At 36.4% G+C, this 24,698-nt stretch overlaps 1 protein-coding gene across 4 annotated transcripts in view; it reads right to left on the bottom strand.

Moving 5' to 3' along the window:
• Nucleotides 1–24,698, bottom strand: part of STAM (signal transducing adaptor molecule) — a 71,793-nt gene that overhangs the window by 6,709 nt on the left and 40,386 nt on the right. For 3 of the 4 annotated variants that reach the window (XM_054435758.2, XM_063669604.1, XM_054435759.2), the window contains 11 exons: nucleotides 24,431–24,506; nucleotides 24,254–24,349; nucleotides 21,010–21,156; nucleotides 15,839–15,929; nucleotides 13,887–14,079; nucleotides 12,261–12,355; nucleotides 8,852–8,940; nucleotides 4,647–4,734; nucleotides 4,142–4,196; nucleotides 3,408–3,561; nucleotides 236–411 (listed from right to left, as the gene is read on the bottom strand). In XM_054435758.2, the coding sequence (XP_054291733.1) occupies nucleotides 236–411; nucleotides 3,408–3,561; nucleotides 4,142–4,196; nucleotides 4,647–4,734; nucleotides 8,852–8,940; nucleotides 12,261–12,355; nucleotides 13,887–14,079; nucleotides 15,839–15,929; nucleotides 21,010–21,156; nucleotides 24,254–24,349; nucleotides 24,431–24,506 (1,260 nt within the window). The remainder of the gene's footprint in view (nucleotides 1–235; nucleotides 412–3,407; nucleotides 3,562–4,141; nucleotides 4,197–4,646; nucleotides 4,735–8,851; nucleotides 8,941–12,260; nucleotides 12,356–13,886; nucleotides 14,080–15,838; nucleotides 15,930–21,009; nucleotides 21,157–24,253; nucleotides 24,350–24,430; nucleotides 24,507–24,698) is intronic. The other variant, XM_054435761.2, reaches the window with a different exon arrangement.

Genomic DNA, 24,698 nt, shown 5'->3' with positions numbered 1-24,698 from the left:
AAAATACAAGGCTGAAACCAGATTACATGAGTTGAGCGAGTTGGGAGCAGAGGACCAGCTTGCTGGCTGGTACTGGAATACCACACAGGCTCCACCACTCATTAGCATGAATGGGGCAGCCGCATGACGCTGACCACAGATATTTATTAGCCAGATTTTATAGTTATAGGTAACTGGGGGCACTTAAACAGCTGTAACAGCACTAACTCCAAACAAGAATCAATAGTAAAATTACTTTGGGTAAGCGGCCTGAGTCTGCTGACTAGGAAGGGCTGGGTTTGCGGATGGCGGGACCACTGCCTGGCTGAGAGAAGACAGCTGCTCCGGGGGAAGACTGTAGCTCTGGAGGTGGCTCATCTGTGCGTTCCCTGCAACCAAGTAGGCACCACTTGGAGGAGGTCCTGCATACACCTGGGATGGTTAAAGAGAAATCATATTCAATTCTAAAATTTTAATAAGCATACTGAACTTTCTCTGTAGAGGTATTCGGTTACAAAAACAAGAAAAATTACCACTCTGGAATCCTTTTTTCAAAGTTATTTCTGTCAACAGGCATTTTGAAAAACATTTTTCAATTAAATAGGCTGTTGATGGTTTTCATTTTTAGTTAAACATATGCTAAACTCATATTATCTCCATACTGAAGCATTAAAGAAACTTACCCTGAAACTTTATACTAATCTCCCTTTACATTAAATATATTTTAATATTCTGCATGTTGGTATTTTTTAAGGAATCCCAAAGGATATTTAGAAAGTATATTTGAACTCATTGTTTTGTAGCCATAGACTGCAATGGATACAAGTCACATTTCCTAAACCGCAGTTTGTTGAACAATAGAGCAAGCTAACTTCATAAAGCAGGGGTCAGCAAACTTTTTTGTAAAGGGCCTGATGTAAATATTTTAAGTTTTGTGGACCATGTAGTCTCTGACACAACTACTCGGCTATGTCAGTAAATCAGAGTGGCTGTGTTCTGATAAAAGTTTATTTAAAGCCGCCGGGCATGGTGGCTCACACCTGTAATTCCAGCGCTTTGGGAGGCCGAGGCGGGCAGATCACGAGGTCAGGAGATCGAGACCATCCTGGCTAACATGGTGAAACCCTGTCTCTACTAAAAATACAAAAAATTAGCTGGGCGTGGTGGCAGGCGCCTGCAGTCCCAGCTACTCGGGAGGCTGAGGCAGGAGAATGGCGAGACCCCGGACGGCGGAGCTTGCAGTGAGCCGAGACTGCAGCACTGCACTCCAGCCTGGGCGACAGAGCAAGACTCCATCTCAAAAAGAAAGTTTATTAAAAAAAAAACAGGCAACAGGCTGGATTTGTCTACTTCGGTATTTAAAAATGCATTTTTTTAATCTACAGAGACTGAAGTCTTAACTACCCAAAGTCTAAAACATATAATGTCCTAATTTTCTGCAGTATTCATTAGATCCTTCCATTTAGCACTTCTGTTAAACGACAGACCCACAGGGATCCAAAGGGTCTTCATTATAAACACAGCTATACCAGTCCTCATAACTGTATTTTGTCATTCTTTGAAAATTGAACATGAAGGTTTTTTGCTTCTTTGTCTCAAACTGGTGATCAAGACTCTAAAGTAGGTGCCCTCTAGCCCCAAGTTTCTTGGGCCTAGCTGTTCATCTACAGGGTGCTGGCCCCTCATTTCTGCTAAACGTTAATCTGAACACAGTCTGTGCCCACTCTACATGGAAAAAATGGAGTATCTGGCTAGTTTTATTTTTATTTATTATTTTATTATTATTACTATTATTTTTTGAGATGGAGTCTTGCTCTGTTGCCCAGGCTGGAGTGCAATGGCACAATCTCAGCTCACTGCAACCTCTGCCTCCCGGGTTCACGCCATTCTCCTGCCTCAGCCTCCCAAGTAGCTGGGACTATAGGCACCCACCACCACGCCAGGCTAATTTTTTTTGTATTTTGAGCAGAGACAGGGTTTCACCGTGTTAGCCAGGATGGTCTCCATCTCCTGACCTCGTGATCCACCCACCTCGGCCTCCCAAAGTGCTGGGATTACAGGTATGAGCCACCGCACCCAGCTAGTATCTGGCTAGTCATTCCCTATAACCTCACCTCACCGTGATGAGTTTGTGAAAAGGGGGCCCTTGAAATAGTTGCTTGGGGTGAAAAGACAGCAAAGGGCTCTACACTGCATTGCATGCATTCTCATGTAAAGGAGGGAAAATTTTGTTGGTTTGTAATAATAAAAACAGGTTTTTACCTCATTTTTTTTTTTTCACTGCATTTAAGTTTTCCTTTTAAGGATAACTAGAAGTTCATTAGATGTTTAAGAGAGTTTTCTTAGCTCTAAAGCATTTTGTGTTTTTTATGAAACTACTTTATTGAGATATGTCTGATCTGCAAAAGGCTATACATATTGAGTGTACACAACTTGATGAAGAACTAAGGTTCTTAAGTAAATAATTACATATGAAGCTTTAAAAATATGGGCCTTGGCCGGGCGCGATGGGTCACGCCTGGAATCCCAGCACTTTGAGAGGCCGAGGCGGGTGGATCACGAGGTCAGGAGATCAAGGCCATCCTGGCTAACACGGTGAAACCCCATCTCTACTAAAAATACAAAAAAATTAGCCTGGCGTGGTGACGGGCACCTATAGTTCCAGCTACTCGGGAGGCTGAGGCAGAAGAATGGCGAGAACCTGGAAGGCAGAGCTTGCAGTGAGCCGAGACTGCAGCACTGCACTTCAGCCTGGGTGACAAAGTGAGACTCCGCCTCAAAAAAAAAAAAAAAAAAAAAAGGGGGCCTCGACCCTGAGGATTCTGATTCAATAGGTGTGGAGTGGGACGGATATATCTGTAATTTTTTTAAAAAGCGTGATGGCTGATTCCGCTGCATACTCCTGTATAAAAGCAATTTCCTTTAAACAATAACAACAAAAAATTATTAGTATAATTAGTATGTTATATACTGTAATTGCCAAGTAAAAAAATTCTGTTAAACTTTAATTCTAAACATTAGTTTTAGAAAGTTTCAAACAGCTATTCCAAATAATCTCAAGTGCATTTGAGAATTTCTTTCTTTATTTATTTATTTTAGAGACAGGGTGTCGCTGCTGCCCAGGCTAGAGTACAGTGGTGCGAACATGGTTCACTGCAGCCTCGACCTTCTGGGCTCAAGCTATCCTCCCACCTCAGCCTTTCGAAAGCAGGCACCAAGGAACATGCCCCAGCCTGGCTAATTTTTTTTTTTTTTTTTTTTTTTGGTAGAGACAGGGTCTCACTATGTTGCCCAGGCTGGTCTTAAACTCCTGGTCTCAAGCAATCATCGTGCCTTGGCCTCCCAAATTGCTGAGATTACAGGCGTGAGCTACCACACCTGACTGTGCATTTGAGAATTTAAAACAACATGGGCTTCTAAAAGCTTACCTGAGAACCAGAAACACCAGACGACTGCATATAATACGGCTGATTCTGTAACTTTGCATACATGGAATACATCGGATCTTCGTTCATTAACTTGGTATATAAGGAAAGGGCCTCCATCACTTTCACATTAAGTTCTGAGAGTTCTGAATGTTTTCTGAAACATGACACAATAATTTGAAGCATCGCTGTTACTAAAATGATATAATGTTCTAAATAATGATACATCAAAATAGCAAAAATAGCAAAAAGTAGTACTAGTAGACATTATTAAAAATTTCACTTATAACAAAAATATCCTGCATTTTAGCCCTGAAGCAACCCAAACTGTTTAAGGTTTATGTGCTGGGCTGAGGGAACTCCAGCTTATCGTACCTGACTGTACCAGAAATATCTTGGTTTCCCTAGTTACTAACATATGGGTCATTTGTGAGCTCTGGTAATGCCACTTCAGCAAAGAGAATTACACAGCTAGCCCTTGTTTTTAAAACGACCTATCTATGCTGGTCCTTTTGACTATATTGTAAAGGTCGATCAAATCCTCACTTTAAAGAAAAGGACAAATGAGTCTAATTCTCCACATCTAGCACAAGACATGTGAATGAGAGTTGGTTCCTCCACAATATTTCTTTTTTTTTTTTTTTTTTAAAAACAGGCAGTTATAGCCCACTTTGCAGTTTATAGTGATAGCTTCAGGAAAGAAGGTACACAACGTAAATGCACCCATGTTCTTTTACCTGTCAATATCTTCCAGCTTTTCATCAATGAGAGGTCCCATCTGGTGACACATTGCTAAAATGACAAGATGTGAAGAAATATAAGAAAGTACAAGAAAAAAAATGTGAAGCTTTGATAGATATTTGTATAATTTAAGGAATAAAAGATTTAATTTGGAGTAATAAAAATATACATTCATTAACCTTAGTCTACAGAACCCAAAATTGATTTTCTTAAAGTATAATGGTGACAACTTAATCTAAAATATTAATGTCGAAATCTTAAAGTGCCATTTTTCATTTTACCAGATTCTAAAATGTTGAACAGAACACTTAGTTTGGACAGAAAATTATAAGAATTCAAATTCTACCCAAGGTTTCAACTGCATATGAGAGTGACCCTGGGTCAAGGAGAAGTGAGAAATGTTCCATTTTTAATATTATCCTCAAAACCCATTCTTTAACAGGACACCAGTTAGTAACCTCTAATTACTCTTTATTTGCAAGGTACATAGAAAAGTTTTACCTTCAAGATGAAGTAGCTCTGGTAGGTCTGGCTGATCATCACTGGGGTCTGTACTTTGCAGCATCTGTAGCAACTGGTCCATTTTATCCTACAGGAATTAAGTAGTTAATATAAAAAGCTACCAACCTTTATGCAACTTTATGTTTTCACTTTATCAACTAGACAAACTTTTGAAATTCATAGTTATGGAGACTCCAATTTTGCTTTCACGTTTTCAGTGTCCCATGTATTTATTCTCTCTAGTATCGCATGAAGTCAGAGCCTTGAAAGTGCTTCCTATATATTTTTGAAACTGCTCAGGAGGCTGAGGTGGGAGAATCACTTGAGCCCAGGAGGTCAACGCTGCAGTGAGCTATGATCTCGCCACGGCACTTCAGTCTGGACAACAGTGCAAGACCTTGTTTAAATAAATAATTCAACCAACCAACCAACCAACTGCTAACAGAGATTCTCTTAAGCGAGAAGAAATCAAGCCACATTTAAACTTCCAACGCGTGAGTTCTTCCACCTCTTATGTCATGCTAGAGGATTTTGCTTTGTTTCAGAGCAGCTTTCGCTTAGCCATGCCAACAAGCGTGCTATCCATCTCAAGATGGCATTGCTTATGACTAACAACTTGTCATTCCTTCTGGCCCATGGTGAATACAGCAGCTGTTTCAGTAAGGCAGAGCTCAGCTGTATCACAGCTGCTCTTCTAAGTGGGACTCTTAGGGTTTATTCTACATTTTCTTTCTACCAGTGTTTCAGTTAGTCATAAAAGGAAGGAGGAAGACTAGTGGTTTCTCTATTTTCCTATTTGGGAGAGGCTGGAAGGTACCTCAAACCAGTGACACAGATCTATTTCAGAATCTTTTGTTGTACAGACCAATGGAATGAATGAAACCATCATTACATACACACATCTATACGATATATAAGTATATATGTATTTATGTTTTTTAAAAAATCCAAACAGATCTACTCCACCATGACTACTACTAAGATAATTACAAACCTTTCTCCATGCATGGTTTTTACATGGTTATGCTACTATATATAGGTACGCAGGGCAAATAAAGACTAATTCTAAGCAAAGTAATTATTTAAAATTTAAAAACTATGTTCTGTGTAAAAGGAAAATAGCTTGAGGAACGAATTAATCATCAGAGAGTGAAAGTGACATAAGTATGCTAAAAAAAAAAACTCTTCCCAAGTCAAAATAATTCTGTTTTTTTGAAATGGATACCAATTTTCAGTGTAAATTATTCACAATTTTCATCTTAAGCAGTCTTAAAAAACAAAAGCACATGTCAAGAAAGTTTGCCTACCACACATAAAAAAAGGTCAAATGAAAGTGAGAGTCCATTAACACACAGATGGTTTCCGTTTTGTTTGCTTACAGAATACTATACAATATTTAAAATTACTTAGTGTCAAAGAAGTAGAGTTTCTAGATAGATGACTAGTCTGCTTCTGCAAGTATTTTCTTTTTTTCTTTTTTTCTTTTTTTTTTTTGAGATGGAGTCTTACTCTGTCTCCCAGGCTGGAGTGTAGTGGCATGATCTGGGCTCACTACGACCCTCCGCCTCCCACATTCAAAAGCGATTCTCTGCCTCAGCCTCCCAAGTAGCTAGGATTATAAGCGCGCACCACCACGTCCAGCGAATCTTTGTATTTTTAGTAGAGACAGGGTTTCACCATGTTGGCCAGGATGGTCTCGATCTCCTGACCTCGTGATCCGCCCGCCTCGGCCTCCCGAAGTGCTGGGATTACAGGCAAGAGCCACTGCGCCTGGCCAGCATTTTCTTATACAATGCAATCAGCCAAACATCACTTCTCCTAGCCCAGGTGGATTTCTTGCCTTTAGCACAGTCTTCCACAGTCTGTTTCACTCTTCAAATTTTGTTTCTGCCTCCCATAAAAGATTGCTAAAAGCCCATAAACCCCTTCACATATTTCAAAGATAACATCTCATTTCTTATACGTTTAAAATGTTACAAAGGATAAGATTTCCAGGACATTAAGTGTTGACATTTTAAAATAAAATAGTCAAAAATTCCCTTAAATATAGCCAAAGGAATTTAAACACTATCATAGCATTACCATTCAAACAACAGTCTCTATCACGTATTTCAAATTGTTTTTCTCCTTGAACTTATCATATTTCCACTCAATTTACCCTCCAAAATTTTATCCTCATATACTTGCAAGTTTTCTACTGATGACCATATGGGATATCTTTGCACTAAAAGTATGTAAACTGATAATACTCCCAGTGTTAGATTCATTCATATGTATAAGGTAATGATGATGATTATTAATATATAAAAGGTCAAAACAACATTAACTATATTTCAAGTTTTGAAAAGTAAAATGAGCCAGGATTCAGCACCAGTTCTATTCCTATTTTTCGTTTTTATAGTTGAAAGCGAGGAGAAATGTTGTTCATATAATCAAGCTATTATAGCAATTTCATTAAGTTCTTTCGGTATCTTCTGAAAGATGGAATGGAATGACAGTGGTCTGTCATTAAAAATTATTTTTAATGATCTACTAGCTGAAAATCCATTTTGGTCCAATTTTTTAAAAACAAAAAATATGGAACCATCTCAGCTGTGTTTACTAGTCATTAGAGCCATTACTTTCTTAATACTAAAACCAATATATGAAATCATCCCTGGTAATTCTTATACTCTGAGGCGATGTACCACGGTAATCTTCACTACAGGCAAGCGGTAAGCCTTTCTTCCGTGAAGTGGAAGAGAAGAATTGAAAAGGGAGAGGAGGGGGGTAAAAATGAAAAATGGTAGGAGAGAATGTTCTCGGGCAGATCAATTTTAGGAAAGAATGCTATGGTAACTGAGGATCTGAAAAGATTCTCTTTAGATTATCTATACCGAGGGCCAAGCAAACTTCTGTAATGGCCAGCCAGTAAATATTTCAGGCTTTGCAGGCCATATGATCTCTGTTGCTACTACTCAATTCTTCCGCTGCAGCACAAAAGCAGCCAAACAATATATAAACAAATTTATCTGTGTTCCAATAAACAGGCAACAGGCTAAATTTGGCCTGAGAGTTTCCCAACTCCTGATCTATACAATGTGACACTTGAAAAATCCTTAATGGTTTGCTAGTTGCATGATTTAATGTATTATTATGAAGTTAAGTCAACAGTTACGTTAATGTTATTTTTAAAACACAGTAATAAGTTTGAGTAGAAAAAGACAACCACAAACATACTTTTTATTTTTTCATAAACACGCTTAAAGATGAAAAAGGTAGCCAGTTTTAATCTTTTCTTTATATGCAGTAACAGCAGATATTTCTATAAAACTTAACTAAATAGGAGTGATTAACTTAATTCAAGAAATCTCAAATTTAAATCCCAATAATACCAATTTGGGTACCATTATGTGGCTCCAAAAAGTACGGTGTGTCACCAAGTTGATATTATATTTTTGAGCATAATTACTAAAAATATACATTGTTTCAGGTGTGATAATGACATATGAAGACATTTAATATAAAATTAGCATAAGCTTTTCCTCAAATACCAGAATGTGTTCAATACAAGGAGGAACCATGAATCATCTCCAATGATATTCAATATATTAGCACTGCTTTTATGCAATGATTTATGTAGCAGTAATTTAATGACAATTTTATTTTTACAACAGTAATTTATTTGTTTCAACAGATGGTCAATGAGTGTCCCTTCCTCAGTAACGTGCAAACAATCTTAATATCAGGAGTTTAAACAGGAGTTTTCGCATGATATGAATAGAAGTGTAAAAACCTGTTTTGCTCAACAATTTGACAGTATCTATTAACATGGAAAACACACAAATCCTTCAACTCAATAGTTTCACTCCTGAATATCTACCCTAAAGAAACACAAAGACAGATGTTCAAAAAAAAATCTCACTACAACACTGTAAAAACTGTAAATAACCTAGGCATTCAACAATAGATTAAATAAATCATGGTAAGGCCACTCTACAGAATATTCAGCAGGAATTTAAAATAATGAGGCTCTGGCACAGCAAACAAAGAACTGGAGAGGAAGTTTCAAAAACAATCTGCATCGTCTATATTGCTTGAATTTTTATAAAAAAATACAAAAATTTTTACAACAAAAAAACTCAAGTAATCAATTTTTTCTTAAAGCAAAACCATTTAAATTTCAATACAAAGTACCAACTCCTATCACCATGGAAACCACTTACTTCATCAATAAAGGCTGGTTCCGGCTCTGGTTCTATTGTCTCTACCTGAACATCATCACTAAATTGTACCGTCTTCTTCTCTGTTTTAACTGCAAGATATGTAAAAGTTATCTTTTTTTTATAATACATTTAAAATTCTTCTTTAAAGCACTTTAACTTCCAACAAAGATTTGGGGATTTTTCTTATATTCCCAGCAAGCTAAAAGGCACAATTTAAGAAATAACTCAGTTGCAGATTTTGGCAGTAATAACAGAACATTACTTTATGAAATTGGATTTCTTAATTTCCTCTTGTAAACATTTTACATTTTCCATAAAAAGAGATTTCACTAATAATAAGAGTTGTATTTCTGAAAAAAGGTTAATCACCTACTACATATCAGAGTTTAGTAAGCTGGAGGACAAAAGCAAAGTTTTACAATGGCCTAAGTGAATTCTGCAATTTAAAATAAACCCTGTTTTTAAATTACCAATCCTTCAAGAAAAAATCTCATTTGGTAGAAAAAAAAAATCTGGTTTGATAGAAAATCCACACTACTCCAATGTAATGAATGGGAAAATCAGCTATATATTATTTGGCATGCCACTTAGGCGTTTAGAGAATGACATCCATGCCAGTGGAGAACTTTGCAAGTGGCCTTGGCAGGGATCTCAGTTTTCCAACAAATCAGCCTGTATTTTCTAGTTATATAATATTATCATTTGACATTAAAAAGTGGTCATTGAGGGATCAACAATTCATTGGCCAGAAGCACATATTGCTCCTACTCACCAAAGCAATCTTTAAAAACGATTTAACATAACAGTAGCTATATAACAACCTCCAAATACTACTGAAAGGCATATACAACTCTACTAAACAAACTTCCTTTCTATATTTTTAATCCTTGCATCACTGTGGTCAATCAATTCATAAAAATATTAAGAATCATGATGGAAAGGAAGATAGGAGGGGGCAATTTAAGGAAGGGAAATAATGTTTATTAAACTATTGAATATGCTTGATGGAATATTACATTTCCTCCAATGAATCTCCCAAACAATCTTATGAGATATGCCCTTTTTATAAATAAGGTAGTTTGGAAAGATTAAAAACTTTTGTAAAAGAGAAAGCTAATAAATGACAAAGCCTGGATTTGAATGCCAATCTATCTTGCTCTACTAGCCCATACTACTGAAATCTGGCCTGTGCCGGTGATTTTACCCCGAGAACATGAAGTCCAATCACTTGGGTACTCTGTGTTGTGTGCTTCTGTATAACACAGAAATAGCTTAATTTTCAACCTAAGAAATATAATCATTCCATTCAAGTCACCAAAAGCAAAATTCTACAGCTGATTCATTTTCCTATAAAGGAAAAGAAACATCTGCTGCAGACATTTTGCTTTTTATATCTTGAGCTATTACAAGCAGAAAGCTGGGATAGCACTGCATTTGGCCATTACCCGTAAGAAAACACATGGCAGACTTCATATTCTAACAGCTCTTGACGCACAAGTTTGCAGCCCCTTTTCTCACAGGAACTAATACTATGTGTGTGTAAAAAAATATATTATTTATATACAATATATAACAAAGGGATTTCACAATATTTTACTGTATCTCCGAACCAAAAGCAAGCTAAATAGGGCAGCTATTTCTCTTTGACAGGCTAAGTGAAAATAGACTTCTATTTCCTCAAAAGAATGATGCTCTGGGGATCATGCTAGCACCTGCTCTCCACGCTTGAGAACTACAACCCCATTACCTAGGCTCTGATGCTTCAGTTTCTCTTTTAGATCGTCCAGAGTGGAAAACATGAAAAAAATTAGAAAACTCATATTGAAGGGGCATTGCTATGTGACTAAAAAAAAAGATGAAATGGCTCTAGGATCTACATGAGATCCTTGACCTTATCTTGAACAGAACTCCAAGCAATTCTATCCTCTCCAGGAACTGATTCAGGACAAAAAAATAGTCCAAAAACAAACAAAACATCATTACCAGCCCAGGTTATTAAAAAGTCAGCATACTACGCAATTCCATTTAAACAAGGTTGACATGTTTTTGAATTCTAACAGACACAGAAAACATCATTGAAAGACTGGGTCTCACCAATCTGTCTCTATAAAAATGACACCAGATACCCTGGCAATAACTATGAAAGCACACCATTTTCTTAAAGATCTGTAATTTCTGGTTTGCTGTTCAAGCCTTCTCTTGAAAGAGAAGTGAAGTATCTCTTTATTGTTAACATATATATTTCTGTATCATTTATTCTATAAATATGTAGTATGTATTATAAGATTCACTATTAGGAGCTGCTGGAAATAAAAAGATGACCAGGACAAAGATTTTTTTCTTAAAATTCTTATAAACTAAAAAACACCTAAGCATCTTGTGGTTTGTAATTTTCTTTGATCCCTTCTATCTGGCATTAAAAAAAGATAATGAGATATTTTTCCAAATAACTGTAGCATATCAACCTATATATATAAGCTCTTTAAAAATTTTAAACATTTTATTACAAATACAAATCTTTCTAGATTTGAACATATTTTTCTGTTTTCCTAAATAGAGGAGAGATTATGACTTAAACTTTGCTTGATGACTAAACTCATCATTATGAAGATTCATTAAAGCACAATATTATGTAGAAATATAGTAAACTGTCTCTCACTACTTTGACCGACTATATAGCTATGTCTCCTGAAACTGTTAAGCCTGCCACTAGTATCACTTTTTCTCCATGGCCCCGCTTTCTAGTTTATTATCCTACTCAGCAGGGTTTGTAAATCAAACAAAAAACTTTTATATGATAGTAAAAATGGCTCCTTCTGAATATCTGACATGTTGCTTGGAGACCACCGCTTTCAAGTCTGGGACTACACACTAGACAAAGGGTCCCAACCTTTGAACAAGAAAAATCCTCCCTGAGGTTATACTGTATTTGTCACACTGTAATCAACTGGTAAGAAAAATATATAATGTATAAATTCTGTAAAACTTCTTAATGAATTTGCATTTTTAACAATGACCTCTACATAGATACATATGAAAAAGAAAAGTTAGGCCAGGTGCGATGGCTCACACCTGTAATCCCACCACTTTGGGAGACTGAGGCGGGTGGATCACTTGAGGTCAGGAGTTCAAGACCAGCCTGGCCAACATGGTGAAACCCTGTCTCTACTAAAAATACATACACACACAAAAATAGCTGGATGTGGTGGCAGGCGCCTGTAATCCCAGCTACTCAGGAGGCTGAGGCAGGAGAATCACCTGAACCCAGGAGGCGGAGGTTGCAATGATCCAAGCTCGCACCATTGCACTCCAGCCTGGGCAACGCTGCTCTAAAAAGTTCAGTTTACTCAACTTCCATTAAGAAAAGGATTAGAAAACATCATTTATTGGCAGGCTGGAAAATACTTACTCATTTCTGGTTCAGCAGTGAGATCTGCAGTCACAAAATTAGAAGGAAATAACCCTATGCCTTGATGGGTTTCACCTTTCCACCAGTTAGGATCACTATGACAAACAAAAAACAATGCTTTACCATAACAAGTGTATTTATTTCTGTAAATCTTTATCTTTTGTAGTATTTAACTTACACTATTACAAAATTTGAATCTCACAATAACCCACTGAAAAAGCCAATGAATCTTCCTTTATTACAAAAGAAGAAGCAGCCTCAGAAAAGGTAAGAAGCTATTAAACACACAGTTGTTTATCTTTTTGACTGCCAATGCATGCTCTGCAGTTATGGACTCTCTCCCAAAAAAAGAGGCACCAATACGAAAAAATTGGCAGCTTCAGGTGGTTCACAGGCTGCAGAGTAAGAAGTCTTTGTAATGAGCTATAAAGACAGGCTCTTACTTTCAGTCTCCATTCCTAAATCATTGCTCTTTCTAGTACACAGCAGCAAGGTTTTTTTTTTTCTCCCAACAGAACAAATATGAAAGATGACACTGTTCACAGTGCAAAACATTCGCAAAGAGTACACTCCTAGGTGTAAACTCTAGTATATGGAAAGCTAGCAAGCACTCAGTACATGCTTTTGAAAGAACAGATGTAAGGTTTTGTGCAATTTCCAGCTAACCAGCTCAAACTTTATTTTCTTCCACTCAAAAAAAAAAAGTTTAAAATATGTCTGAACGTTTATGTCTTCCCAAAATTCACAGGTTGAAATCCTAACCCCCAAAGCAATGGTATCAGAAGGTGGGGACTTTGGAAAGCGATTAAGTCATGAACAAGATTAGCGACCTTATAAAAGAGACCCCAGAGAGCTCATTTGCCCCTGCTGCCATGGGAGGACACAGCAAAATGACAGCCTTCTACAAACCAGAAAGTGGGCCTTCAACACACAGTCAATCTGTCTGTGAGAAATAAATTCCTGTTGTTTATAAAACAGTTAGTCTATGGTAGTTTGTTACAGCAGCCCAAATGGACTAAGGCAATAAGTAAGAGAGACACTACAGGAAGAACTTTAAATCAATTTGAACTGATTTTTAAAAAACACCTGCAAATTTTAATACTTCATTATCAGTAACAAGCATCAGTAACAATTCATTTTCAAGTAAAACATCACAAAGCTATAGTAAAAACATAAACTGATGCACTGTATCACCTCCTGAATAAATGTATAATTCCATATAAAATAAATTTGTTCCATATGGATATACTGTTCTGTGTAAAAAAACTCAATAGATTACATATTTCTTACAAATTCCATTAAGTATATATACATACTCAGTGTTTTTCTAAAACTATAACCTTTTAAATAATGTAACAATCTATATTATTAGGTGGAACCAAAAACGAATAGATTAAACTAGGCCTCCAAAACAAATTATAAACTAAGTAATAAATAAGAAAAAAATTAAACAACAAAATAAGAATCCACCCAGTATAACACAAGCAAATCAGCCAACTGTCATACAGAGCAGCATCTGGGTCAATATTTATTATTGTATTTGGTAACTGCAATCAACAGGAATAATATGAAACACAGAAGCCATACATACTTTCATACAAATTTTAAATGTAATATTAACATTACCTGTCATCAAGAACTGTAATAATTTCTCCGGCTTTAAAAGTAAGTTCATTATCTTCAGCAGCTTCGAAGTCATATATAGCACGAACTTTTCGGCCTTCATGTTGGTGGTTAGTTAAGAGATTGGATGTGCTTGGATACAAAGTGGAAAGGGTGGTTGACTGCTGCCTTTGCTCCTTGAGAGACAACTCAATGGCTAGAAAACAATGAGTTTTTAAAGACCCAAAATGTTATTATATCCAACAATCCGAAGAAATAGAAAAAGACATCAAGATAAACGGTATTCTTCCTTCAATAGTACAGTTAGAAACTAGAACATATCCTGATATATTGAACAAAAATCATTTTGTCAGTTTTATTCATTCATTCACAACTGAAAGTTTAAAAATAAATTAACAAAATTGGAAGAGCATGATGACTCCTGTTTTTACTGAACAAATACAATGTAAATTATTCTGGGTAACAAAAAATACAAACTCTTAGATCTACTTTTCTTTTTTAGCTGCAGATATTTTCCTTGACCTTTTTTTCAAAATAATCATCAAAATTGCCTGGAAAGTCAAGAATATCAAGCTTCACTGCAGACTTACTAAATCAAAGCCTTAAAGGCAATCTTGGAGAATCGAGATTTTATTGCTCCAAGGGTAATTCTTATCAGTCTAAAGACTCAACCTAACAAATCCTCCAAAATTGATCTCAAATGTGTCTCTATCTCCACCACTACTTCCCAAGTGCAGACCATCACCATATGTCACTCAGGCTCTGAAATGTATTATCAGTGCATTGATTATCCTGCTTTCAATTCAACCCAGAACCCCTTCTGCTCTTCCACTCTTGTTTTAGAGTAATAAAAGAACCAACATGAAAACAAAACTTTAAAGCTACTAAAAGTCAATACAGAAAACTATCTTTTAGGACCTTGAGGTAGGGAACAATATTTTTTAAAAGCCATTAAAAAGTAAAAATCCTAACAAAAAAGCAAACAACTCTGGCCTTCTCAAAACTTAAAATTTCTACTTGATAAAATACACCATTATCAAATTTAAGGTCAAAAACCAGGAGTAGATATCTACAATAATTACAACAGATAACAAATTAATATTTCAAATAAAGACTTGTACATATCATTATTTTATTTAACAAAAGACAATTTACCCAAGAGAAAAACATAATGACCAGTGAATATACAAAAAAAGAACTCAGTCTCACTACCAATCAAAAAAATTAAAGTTAAAATAACAGGACATCATTTTAAACCTACCAGATTCACGAAAGTTAAACTCTTAAGACTACCAAGTGTTGTCAGATTAATAATAATAGCTCGCATACACTGCTAATGGAAAAGGAAATCATACAACCATTTAACAAAACCGAAGATGTACCAATGCCATGATCCAACAATATTGCTTTTAGTCACACATAACAGAGACAGTCACATATATGTGCACAGAGAATATGTACGAGAATACTCACTGCAGCTTAATTTTAGTTAAAAAAAAAACAAAAAAAAAAAACAAAAAAAAACCAGAAATAATCCGCAGGTCCATCAGTAGGAAGAGAGAAAAATCTGGTACACTCATTAGTACACTGGATATTATAGAACAGTTAATGGATATATCACATGCATAGATCTCAAACATAATGTTGCATGAGAAAAGCAAGTGGCAAATGGCACCTCCAGTGTACTATCTACAAAAAACAAATTTGTTAGACACAAAAAAGCACTTGATATTGTTTTTGGATACACAGTATAGTAAAAAACCGTCATAAAAACATAGACTGAAAGGATACACGTGACAGTAATTGCCTCTCAAGAGGAAAGGAAAGAATACTGAGGAGGGCAACAAAGTAGATTTCAGCTTTTGCTATAAAGTTCTACTTATTCTACCTTTAAATATCTCAGAGAAAAAATAAAGGCTTATGTCATTCCCACTATCAGGGACTTAAAAACGCACCTTTTGCTAAATCTTCTTCTTCTTTTTTGTTAGCCACAGTACCAGGATCCTTGGCTACAAGAGCTGGGCTTGCTTTTGCTTGTTCTGCAGCCTGACAAAAAAGAGGAACACAGTATTTGAGGGTTGTTATCAAATTCTCCTCCTCTTACCTACCCTAAGAATTTGCAAAACCTTTCTCATCAATCTAGTACAGATTTCTAAAAGAAGAAATCCAAACTGCAGCAGCTTCCACCTTAAAACGGAGAAGGAAATGAATCAGAATTGGAGGATACAGAGAGCAACTGGACACTTAGAGGAGGCAGCCTAGGCACACCCTCCCAGGTTTGTGTCAAGAGATTCAACTAAAAGCATATGGTACACAAGTCAGAGAAGACAGACTAGAGAAGATTTCAATGTGTCTAAAAAAACTCCAAAACCAGAAAAGGGGCTGGGAGACAGAAAGAGATAATTACTTTAAACATAAATAGTTTTAAAAAAAATGTAATATCTATTAATAGTTAGATTTATCATTTCCTTTTGGATCAAGTATCAGGATGTTATCTTCAGGAACTCAGATATATGTATATAACGATATAAATGCTCAAAAATCGTATTTTGCAAACCAAATTACAAGTAGTTAATTCTGACAGTATATCACTGCCTCTATTAAATTGTGTAAATAAGGGAATACACAACAAACAAACATATAAATCAATTCACACTTCTGGAATTACAAGCTTCTAAGCCTATGGGCTCTGCGGCCTCTCAGTTTTTGCATAGCATTCAAGGCAAATCAGAATTTAGCCTATCTTACCAACCTCATTTCCAACCATTCTACCAGTTACCAGAAACTGCTAGCAGTTCTTGAGCAGTCTCTATACCAGTACTTTACAGGTCTTACACTCATTTGCTTCTATTTACAATGTTCTCCCCCTATGGCTCCTTTGCTCCATTCACTTTTTCCCTTTTGAGTTTGAACACATCAGTCAGTAATCAGCCAAAATATCACTGTTAATGAAGCATCCCTAAACCTGTTAATTACACATTCTCTTGTTTGTTCTTATGATAACACCTTTAAACAAGGTACTGTGATATTAGTGGTTAACAATGTAAGTTGTGGAGTCAGACAGACATGAGTTCAAATCCCAGATCTACCACTTTCTAGCTGGATGACACTGGGGAAATTCGCCTCTTGGTGCCTCAAATTCCTCATCAATAAAATGAGTACAATAATAGCACCTACACCTCATGGGCACCTCACAGCCTATTTAAAGTATTAAATCGGCACATGTGATTCCAAAATCAGATGAGATGGGCTCATTCAGGGTTTAAAACAAAAAGTATGTAACATTACCTCCAGGGCTTATTAACGTATGCAGAGGTAATACACATGACAACTACAGCGTAAATCGACCTCCACAGATGCAAAGTCGCTATGTTTTACATCAAATATTAACTCAAAGTGGATCATGAAAGGCTATGAATGTATATTGTCATTCCCAGGGCAAACAATTTAAAAATGGAATTCTAAAAAACATTCAAACTGCCACATGTACAGCACTTAGAACACTGACTGGAACATTGTAACAGGCAATAATCTCAGCTTCTGTTATAATTGTCTGATTACATCTCTGTCTCCACAACCAGACTGTATGTTCCCTGAGAGAATGTGCCTAAATATTACAAGCAATCAATCAATGTTTGTTGAGGGTATGAAAGGAAAAATATTTGACATTATAATAAAATACAGTTCTACATTCCTCACTTACTGGATTTCGTACTGTCATACAAATGCACAGGCATTTATTTATTTATTTATTTATTTATTTATTTATTTATTTATGAGATGGAGTCTCGCTCTGTCGCCCAGGCTGGAGTACAGTGGCGAGATCTTGGCTCACAGCAAGCTCCGCCTCCCGGGTTCACGCCATTCTCCTGCCTCGGCCTCCTGAGTAGCTGGGACTACAGGCACCCGCCACTATGCCTGGCTAATTTTTTGTATTTTTAGTAGAGACGAGTTTTCACCGTGTTAGCCAGGATGGTCTCGATCTCCTGACCTCATAACCCACCCGCCTCGGCCTCCCAAAGTGCTAGGATTACAGGCGTGAGCCACCGCGCCTGGCCAGGCATTTATCTTTAGAAGAACTGAGAAGAAAAAAATTTTTTGGTGTTCACAGAATACAACTTTAAACACTCTCAATTCTGACCTATCTCTAGTTGCAATTTTCTTTAGATAATGTTTTAATTATCAGACACTTCTGAAAACTACAGGTATGCCTGGTCAGAAATAATTTTTATGGTTTATATAAATTTTTGTTCACAATTTGGCAAACTTCACAATTAGATAGATTTGAACTTTTATGGTGTGTGAAGAAATCTCTACCAGTTGAGAAGTGCAGAAATAAGCTATGTGAAGTCGTATGTTTCTGAACTGCACTTTTTATTCAAAGTTCCTTTCTATCATCAGGTTCTAAATGTAACAATAACACTTGTCTTATTAAGTAGCCAACTACGGTAGCGGTGCTGCTAGCCTACTTCTATCTTTACATCAAAAGTTAGTGCTAACAGAACTGTATCAGCATGAGTCAGGTGACTTTATCACTTTTCTTAATATTTTTACATTATTTTCTTCTGTACTCAGATGAAAAAAATATACTTAGAAAAATATATCTTCAGAGGTTTTTGTTAAGTATGCCCTAACAAAAATCTAGTCTTATGAAAACACAGTAATAACTTAAGTAACTAAGTGGCTTTAAAATCTACAAGGAGTTCTGCAGTTGAACTTAGATGATTTATTTTTTTCATTTAATGTGAAGCTCTTTACATACAGGGTTTCTAACAAACTTTTCATAAAACACTAAAAAAATCATTCTACCTCATCATATTTTACTTCATATATATTTCTTGTAGGTGAAATATAGCCACTATGACAAGATTAGCTGTTACATACTTTATAATATCTAGATCAAAGGATGAAAATTAAGTCCTATCTTTTATTGCTCTTCTATGTCCTGAATCTCTTGAACAAGAGAATAAGCTAGATTCTCTACCAATCAAGACATAATGCTCTTGCCAGTGTTCACTCCACTGGAAGCCTGGTCTGGACAGACACATATTCACTAACCTCTCTATCAAAGAAGGTAGACTTGGGCAGTGAAAAGAACACTGGACTGAGAATCAGCATGCCTGTGTTCTAGTTCCAGCTGTCAACTATGAGCTGTGTCCCTGGGCAAGTCACTTTACCATTCTGAGTCTCAGTTTTCTCATCTGTAAAAATGAGCGGATTAGATTAGAGGCTCCCTAAAACTGTTTCCATGGCTAAGATTCTAGATTAACCAAACAAGGGTACATATGGCATAATCATTAATTCTTCCTTTTCTTACAAGAGTAAGTCCCTTTGGGGACTGAAATGCAGTTTTCACTTGCACTGAAGACTGTCCTCTAGAGCAGCAGTGCTTCTCAGACCTCAACGTGCATATAAATCCTCTGAAGATCTTGTTAAAATGGAGATAATGAACCCATAGGTCTGGAGTGGGTTCAACCATGCTGCATTTCTAAAAAGCTTCCAGGTCATACCAGTGATGCTGGTCAAACCACGTTTTGAGTTAACAAGAACCAAAGACTCTAGATATTTAGCGGGCTTGCATTTTCTCTACCTATTCTAGGTGGGTTCTCTGCAGTGAGTCTACTCTTTAATAAATAAACATTGTTTCTGTTGTCAAGGAATGTATAATGTCTTGGATTATTCTGCTTAAGATTTTTCCTTAATTATACAGATTCTAGAAACTATACTGAGTAGTAAAAACCAGCTATCAGTTATGAATGAATGAATTTTCAAAGACATAATTTATCATTGTAAAGCCAATCATAAACCAAAATTTTTTTAAGAAGAAAAATGTCCTTTGCTTCCTTCCTCTCCCAGATACATTTGTGAGTCTTCACATCTCAAGAGTGCTCAGATAAACTGGAAATGCCTTGGGGAGAAAGCACATTGTAGGTCTGGATGAATGTAGATAAGCTACACGACTCCCTGAAGTGGTCAAAACATAAGCCCTCCACATTCACAGATTTCTGTTCATGGCTTCACATCGCTCATTACGGTCTGTCCCAGTCAATAAACTGGGGAAAGACAGTGTAGTAAATCAGCACATATTTTAAGCCTCTTGATTAGTTGGGCATCCTAAAGGAAGGTTGCCCAAAATAGAAATAGGAATAAAAAAGACATTTCTTGATTTTTTTTCTACATGACATAAATTAGAGACTGAATTTTTTTGGCAAAAGGGCGGACAGGAGAAGAAAGTTTAGCTATTTAGCCATATCCACTGGGGAAAGGAAGACTTATGTACTGGTCGGCTCTTACTAAGGAGAAAATGCTTCAGGTGCTTCTCTTCCCATTTACCCCTTCTAGAGTCCTCTCATTGTTAATACAGGAATTAATAAATTTCCTCATCAAAAGAATCTCTCAAGTCATCCCTAACTTTCAAGGATATCCTGATTTCTGAGCTGTCATTCTTTGTAGAAAATTATAGCATTAAGATAATTTAAAAAGATAGTGTTACCTAACTAATAAAGCTATTTTGTATATATTATTAAAACTGTACTGGCCGGGCCCGGTGGCTCACACCTGTAATCCCAGCACTTTGGGAGGCCAAGGTGGGCAGAACACCTGAGGTCAGGAGTTCGAAACCAGCCTGGCCAACATGGTGAAACCCACTTCTATTAAAAAAAAAAAAAAAATTCCGGGTCTGGCTGTGCGTGCCTGTAATCCCAGCTACTCAGAAGGCTGACGCAGAAGAATCACCTGAACCCAGGAGGAAGAGGTTGCAGTGAGCCGAGATCACACCACTGCACTCTATCCAGGGTGACAGAGTAAGACTCTGTCTCAAAAACAAACAAAAACTATACTAAAAAATTTCAAAAACTGCAAAATGTTAAATCGATTCATTGATAAAGAAGTAGAGAGGTTAGAGCACATTAATATTCCATTATAATACTTTTCTGGCACCTCTGAATGCCAGAAAAGTAGTATTACTAACTAGCAATACAACTAGTTACTAATACAATTAGCATTAATAATGAAAATTTCTCTGAAGTAGTAAAAATTACCTGGGAATGAAGAAAAAAATTCAAATAAATATAGCTATTTAAGAGAAACAAACTGTAGCACACACACAACTTCATTCCCAAAATACCTGAGAGCCAATAGCTGGGAACGTAACTCCTTGTTCCTTAAGGTTCTTAATCATTGCTGATATTAGACTAAGCTGTGGATCATTCTTAAATTCATCTGTCCATTCAACCATAAGAGCCTTTAATTTTTCACATACTTTAGGATGACCCTGTAAAATAGAAAAAGAAATTAAAGAGCACCAATTTCCTAGCCAATGATTTAATACAGACATTTTAAATAGTAAAATTATGAAGTGATTTTTTTATCACAAGTTATACATAGCTATAGACAAATAACAAAATATAGTTATTCAAAATAAAACTAATGTTCACACTATGAAAAAACCCATCGTATATATCTCATTTCAAATTAAAGCATTAAATAGGTAATAACATTTTGGAGATCTGAAAGGACTTTTCAGAATATTTTGCAACGAAGCAAGGTTTGTACATCAGTAAGACAAGGAAAAGTGTCTGTTTGCTTTTTGCAAGGCAATAAAAAAGTTGGAAGGAGAGAATAAATGATACAGTTCCTTTATTCCAAATTCCTGACTTCTTAATGTTCATGACTATGCATTGTTCCATGATGCTTAATTATCTGGGGCCTAGTTTGAGGTACATTGCATGTTAATCATCTTGAAAATTTAATTTCTTCAAAATAACATAACTCTTTTTTTCTTTTCTTTTTTTTTTTTTTTGGTTTGTTTTTTGAGACGGAGTCTCACCCTGTGGCAGAGGCCGGACTGCAGTGGCTCGATCTCATCACACTGCAACCTCCGCCTCCCAGAGGGGGGTGGAGGATGGGGTTCAAGCGATTCTCTTGTGTCAACCTCCCGAGTAGGATTACAGGTGCGCACCACCATGCCCAGCTAATTTTTGTACTTTTAGTAGATGCGGGGTTTCACCATGCTGGCCAGGCTGGTCTTGAACTCCTGACCCCAAGTGATTTGCCCGCCTCAGCCTCCCAAAGTGCTGCGATTACAGGCATAAGCCACTGTGCCCAGCCCAAAATAACATCACTCTTTATGGCTGATGTATAACAAAGATTCAAGTTAGTCTAAGGCAGGTGTGCAGGGTACTATTCTCCTGTATTAAAGAAAGAGATAAATGTAGTGAGTTTTCAAAATAAATTATTTTACTCATTGCTTATTAAGGAAAAAAACCTGTCCAGTTCATTAAAATACTGATGTATCTTCATAGCAGCAGTAATTTGAAGTCTTACTATTTGATGTAATAAATATATAGAAACCTTCACAGATACCAGAGAAGAAATAATTCCTCTATGAAATGTCATGAATGTATTTCAAATCAATGCTTGCTAAATAATTAGCTAAAGCTTTTAAAAATGGAGAAGGTTAGACTTTTAGATTACTCTATTAGAAGAAAAAGAATTCTTCCAAAGTGCACATGTAATCTGTATTTTGGTCAAGGAGCATATAATGGATTTGTAAATGCTTTATTGAGACTATACATGCACTTAATTTGTTTAATAAAAGGAAATTTTTTAAAAGGGCAGGATGTTGGCTGGGCGCAGTGGCTCATGCCTATAATCCCAGCACTTTGGAAGGCCGAGGTGGGCAATCACGAGGTCTGGAGTTTGAGACCGGCCTGACCAACATGGTGAAACCCCATCTCTAACACTACAAAAACCAGCCAGGCGTGGTGGCGCATGCCTGTAATCCCAGCTACTCAGGAGGCTGAGGCAGGAGAACCACTTGAACCCGGGAGGCGGAAGTTGCAGTCAGCTGAGATCACGCCACTGTACTCCAGCCTGGGTGACAAAGAGAAACACTGTCTCAAAAAAAAAAAAAAAGACAGGATGTTATTAAATACAAAACCAATATGTTCATTGTAAAACACTCAGAAAATAAAGAGAAGTCCTCTTGCCTATAGGTAGTCGTTTTTGGAAATGGCTGTTTGCAGTATTATGTGCAAGTGGTAAGTATACCAGATTTTTCACCTACATTACAAAAAACATGGTATTAGAATCTCTTCATAAACAGTTGTAATCTCGATGGACATTCAGGACATTAAAAGACAATGTTTATTAATTAGTAGAAAATAAATATTAACTGCATAAAGCAGGAAAGGGAAAGAATTATCATTTAACCACGATGTTCGAAAAGTACAGAATTTTACATTCTTACTATATTTCTATACTGCTTTTTTTCTACTGTAACCTGGAACTACTCATTTTTCCCAAAAACATGAGGCATTTTCCCTTTTAACATACAAAAACTTTTTCTTGATTTATAATACTCCCCCTAAAAAAGCCAAAAATAATTACCTTTAGAATGCACAAATTTTTACTGGGGCAACTCACATATTACTAATTGAAAATTTAAAAATTTCTTGAACTGTGTGACTGGAATTCTACAGTTGAGTGGGCAGTTGTAGGGTCCCCAGTTCTCCCTGCTTTCTTTCTGTGTCCCAATAGAAAAACAGAGTGCCTTGTCCCGCTCTGTGACCCAGACAGTTGCATGTTTTCCACCATAGGTTTGGACCCAAACTGGGGCCTTGAACATTCTCAGGCACTGACAAAGTTGCTCAGGTTGTGGCCCAAAACACTAAAACATCAAATATGTTGCTAAACACATAGAAACCAGCCCCAACCCTGAGCCAAATTCCTTAAACCCTCCTATAAACTGCAGCCCTCCTGTGTAAGTTCCCCTAATAAATGCTTTAGACTGATCAGGCTGGCATTTAGTGCCTCTTTTTTTGGACTCTCATCTGGCCCTATCTGGAACAGTTTGGGGCAGTCCCTTGTGGGAACTCCCCCGCCACCACTTTTGAGGCAACTCCAGCTGTGGGTTCAGCCAGTAACAACAGCAGTATAGTATTAAAATTCTCTGATGGCCAGGAAGTAGCCTTATTGATAAAGATAAAAACTCAGCGGTGCCATAGACTTTTTGCAGTATTTCTGAAAGGTTTTCCATTAGGAAAACAGCTTGTACCTACAAAAACAGTACCTAAAATAGACTGATATTATTTAATTAGATATAGAAATACCTGTTTTCTTATCAGATGAAAGTATGATGGAAAAGAACAGGTTAAAAATACTCTAATATAGCTTGAAAAAACTAACTCAAAGTTACATGAATCCGCAGTCTCTTCAACAAAACATAATATTTATTTATATACTGGATAGACACAGCCTAGAAAGGATTTCTTAAAAAGCACAGAATAGTCCTTTGTGAAGATTTAAACAACAAAATATGTGAAGAAAGAAGACTGCCTTAATTAATTTCTGGAAATAATGCTCCTTACCTTATTTAATACGTTGCTTACTTCACTAGCAAAATCTCTTGAACATACTTCTAAATGAAAAATTTTGCCACAGTTTGATACACATGCTCCTAGAAGCTAAAAGCACAAAATCAGAAGTTAAAGGGGCTCAATTGTGGCAGATAATTTTGTGGTACAGGTTAAAATGAAACCACTCACAGTCAAAGCTTGCATAGCAACGTGAGGATCTTTGTGGTTCACTCTTCTCATAATAGACCGAAGACAATCCTTAGGTCTAAAACAATGAGAAAAGTAAAAATTACTTAATAATACATCTAGCTTCCCCCTGCCCCGTAACTGTTATAGACAAAAGACTACAATAAAAAGGGAGACTATGATAAAGTAGGGAAATTTAATTTTTATTAATAACATGGTTGAAAAACTGTAAACTAGTTCCTTTAAATTTTTCAAACAAAATTAACAGGCT

The sequence above is a fragment of the Pongo pygmaeus genome, chromosome 8 (assembly GCF_028885625.2).
Source record: "Pongo pygmaeus isolate AG05252 chromosome 8, NHGRI_mPonPyg2-v2.0_pri, whole genome shotgun sequence".
NCBI classification, from domain to species: Eukaryota; Metazoa; Chordata; class Mammalia; order Primates; family Hominidae; genus Pongo; species Pongo pygmaeus.
This window is presented reverse-complemented; position numbering and strand designations above follow the sequence as displayed.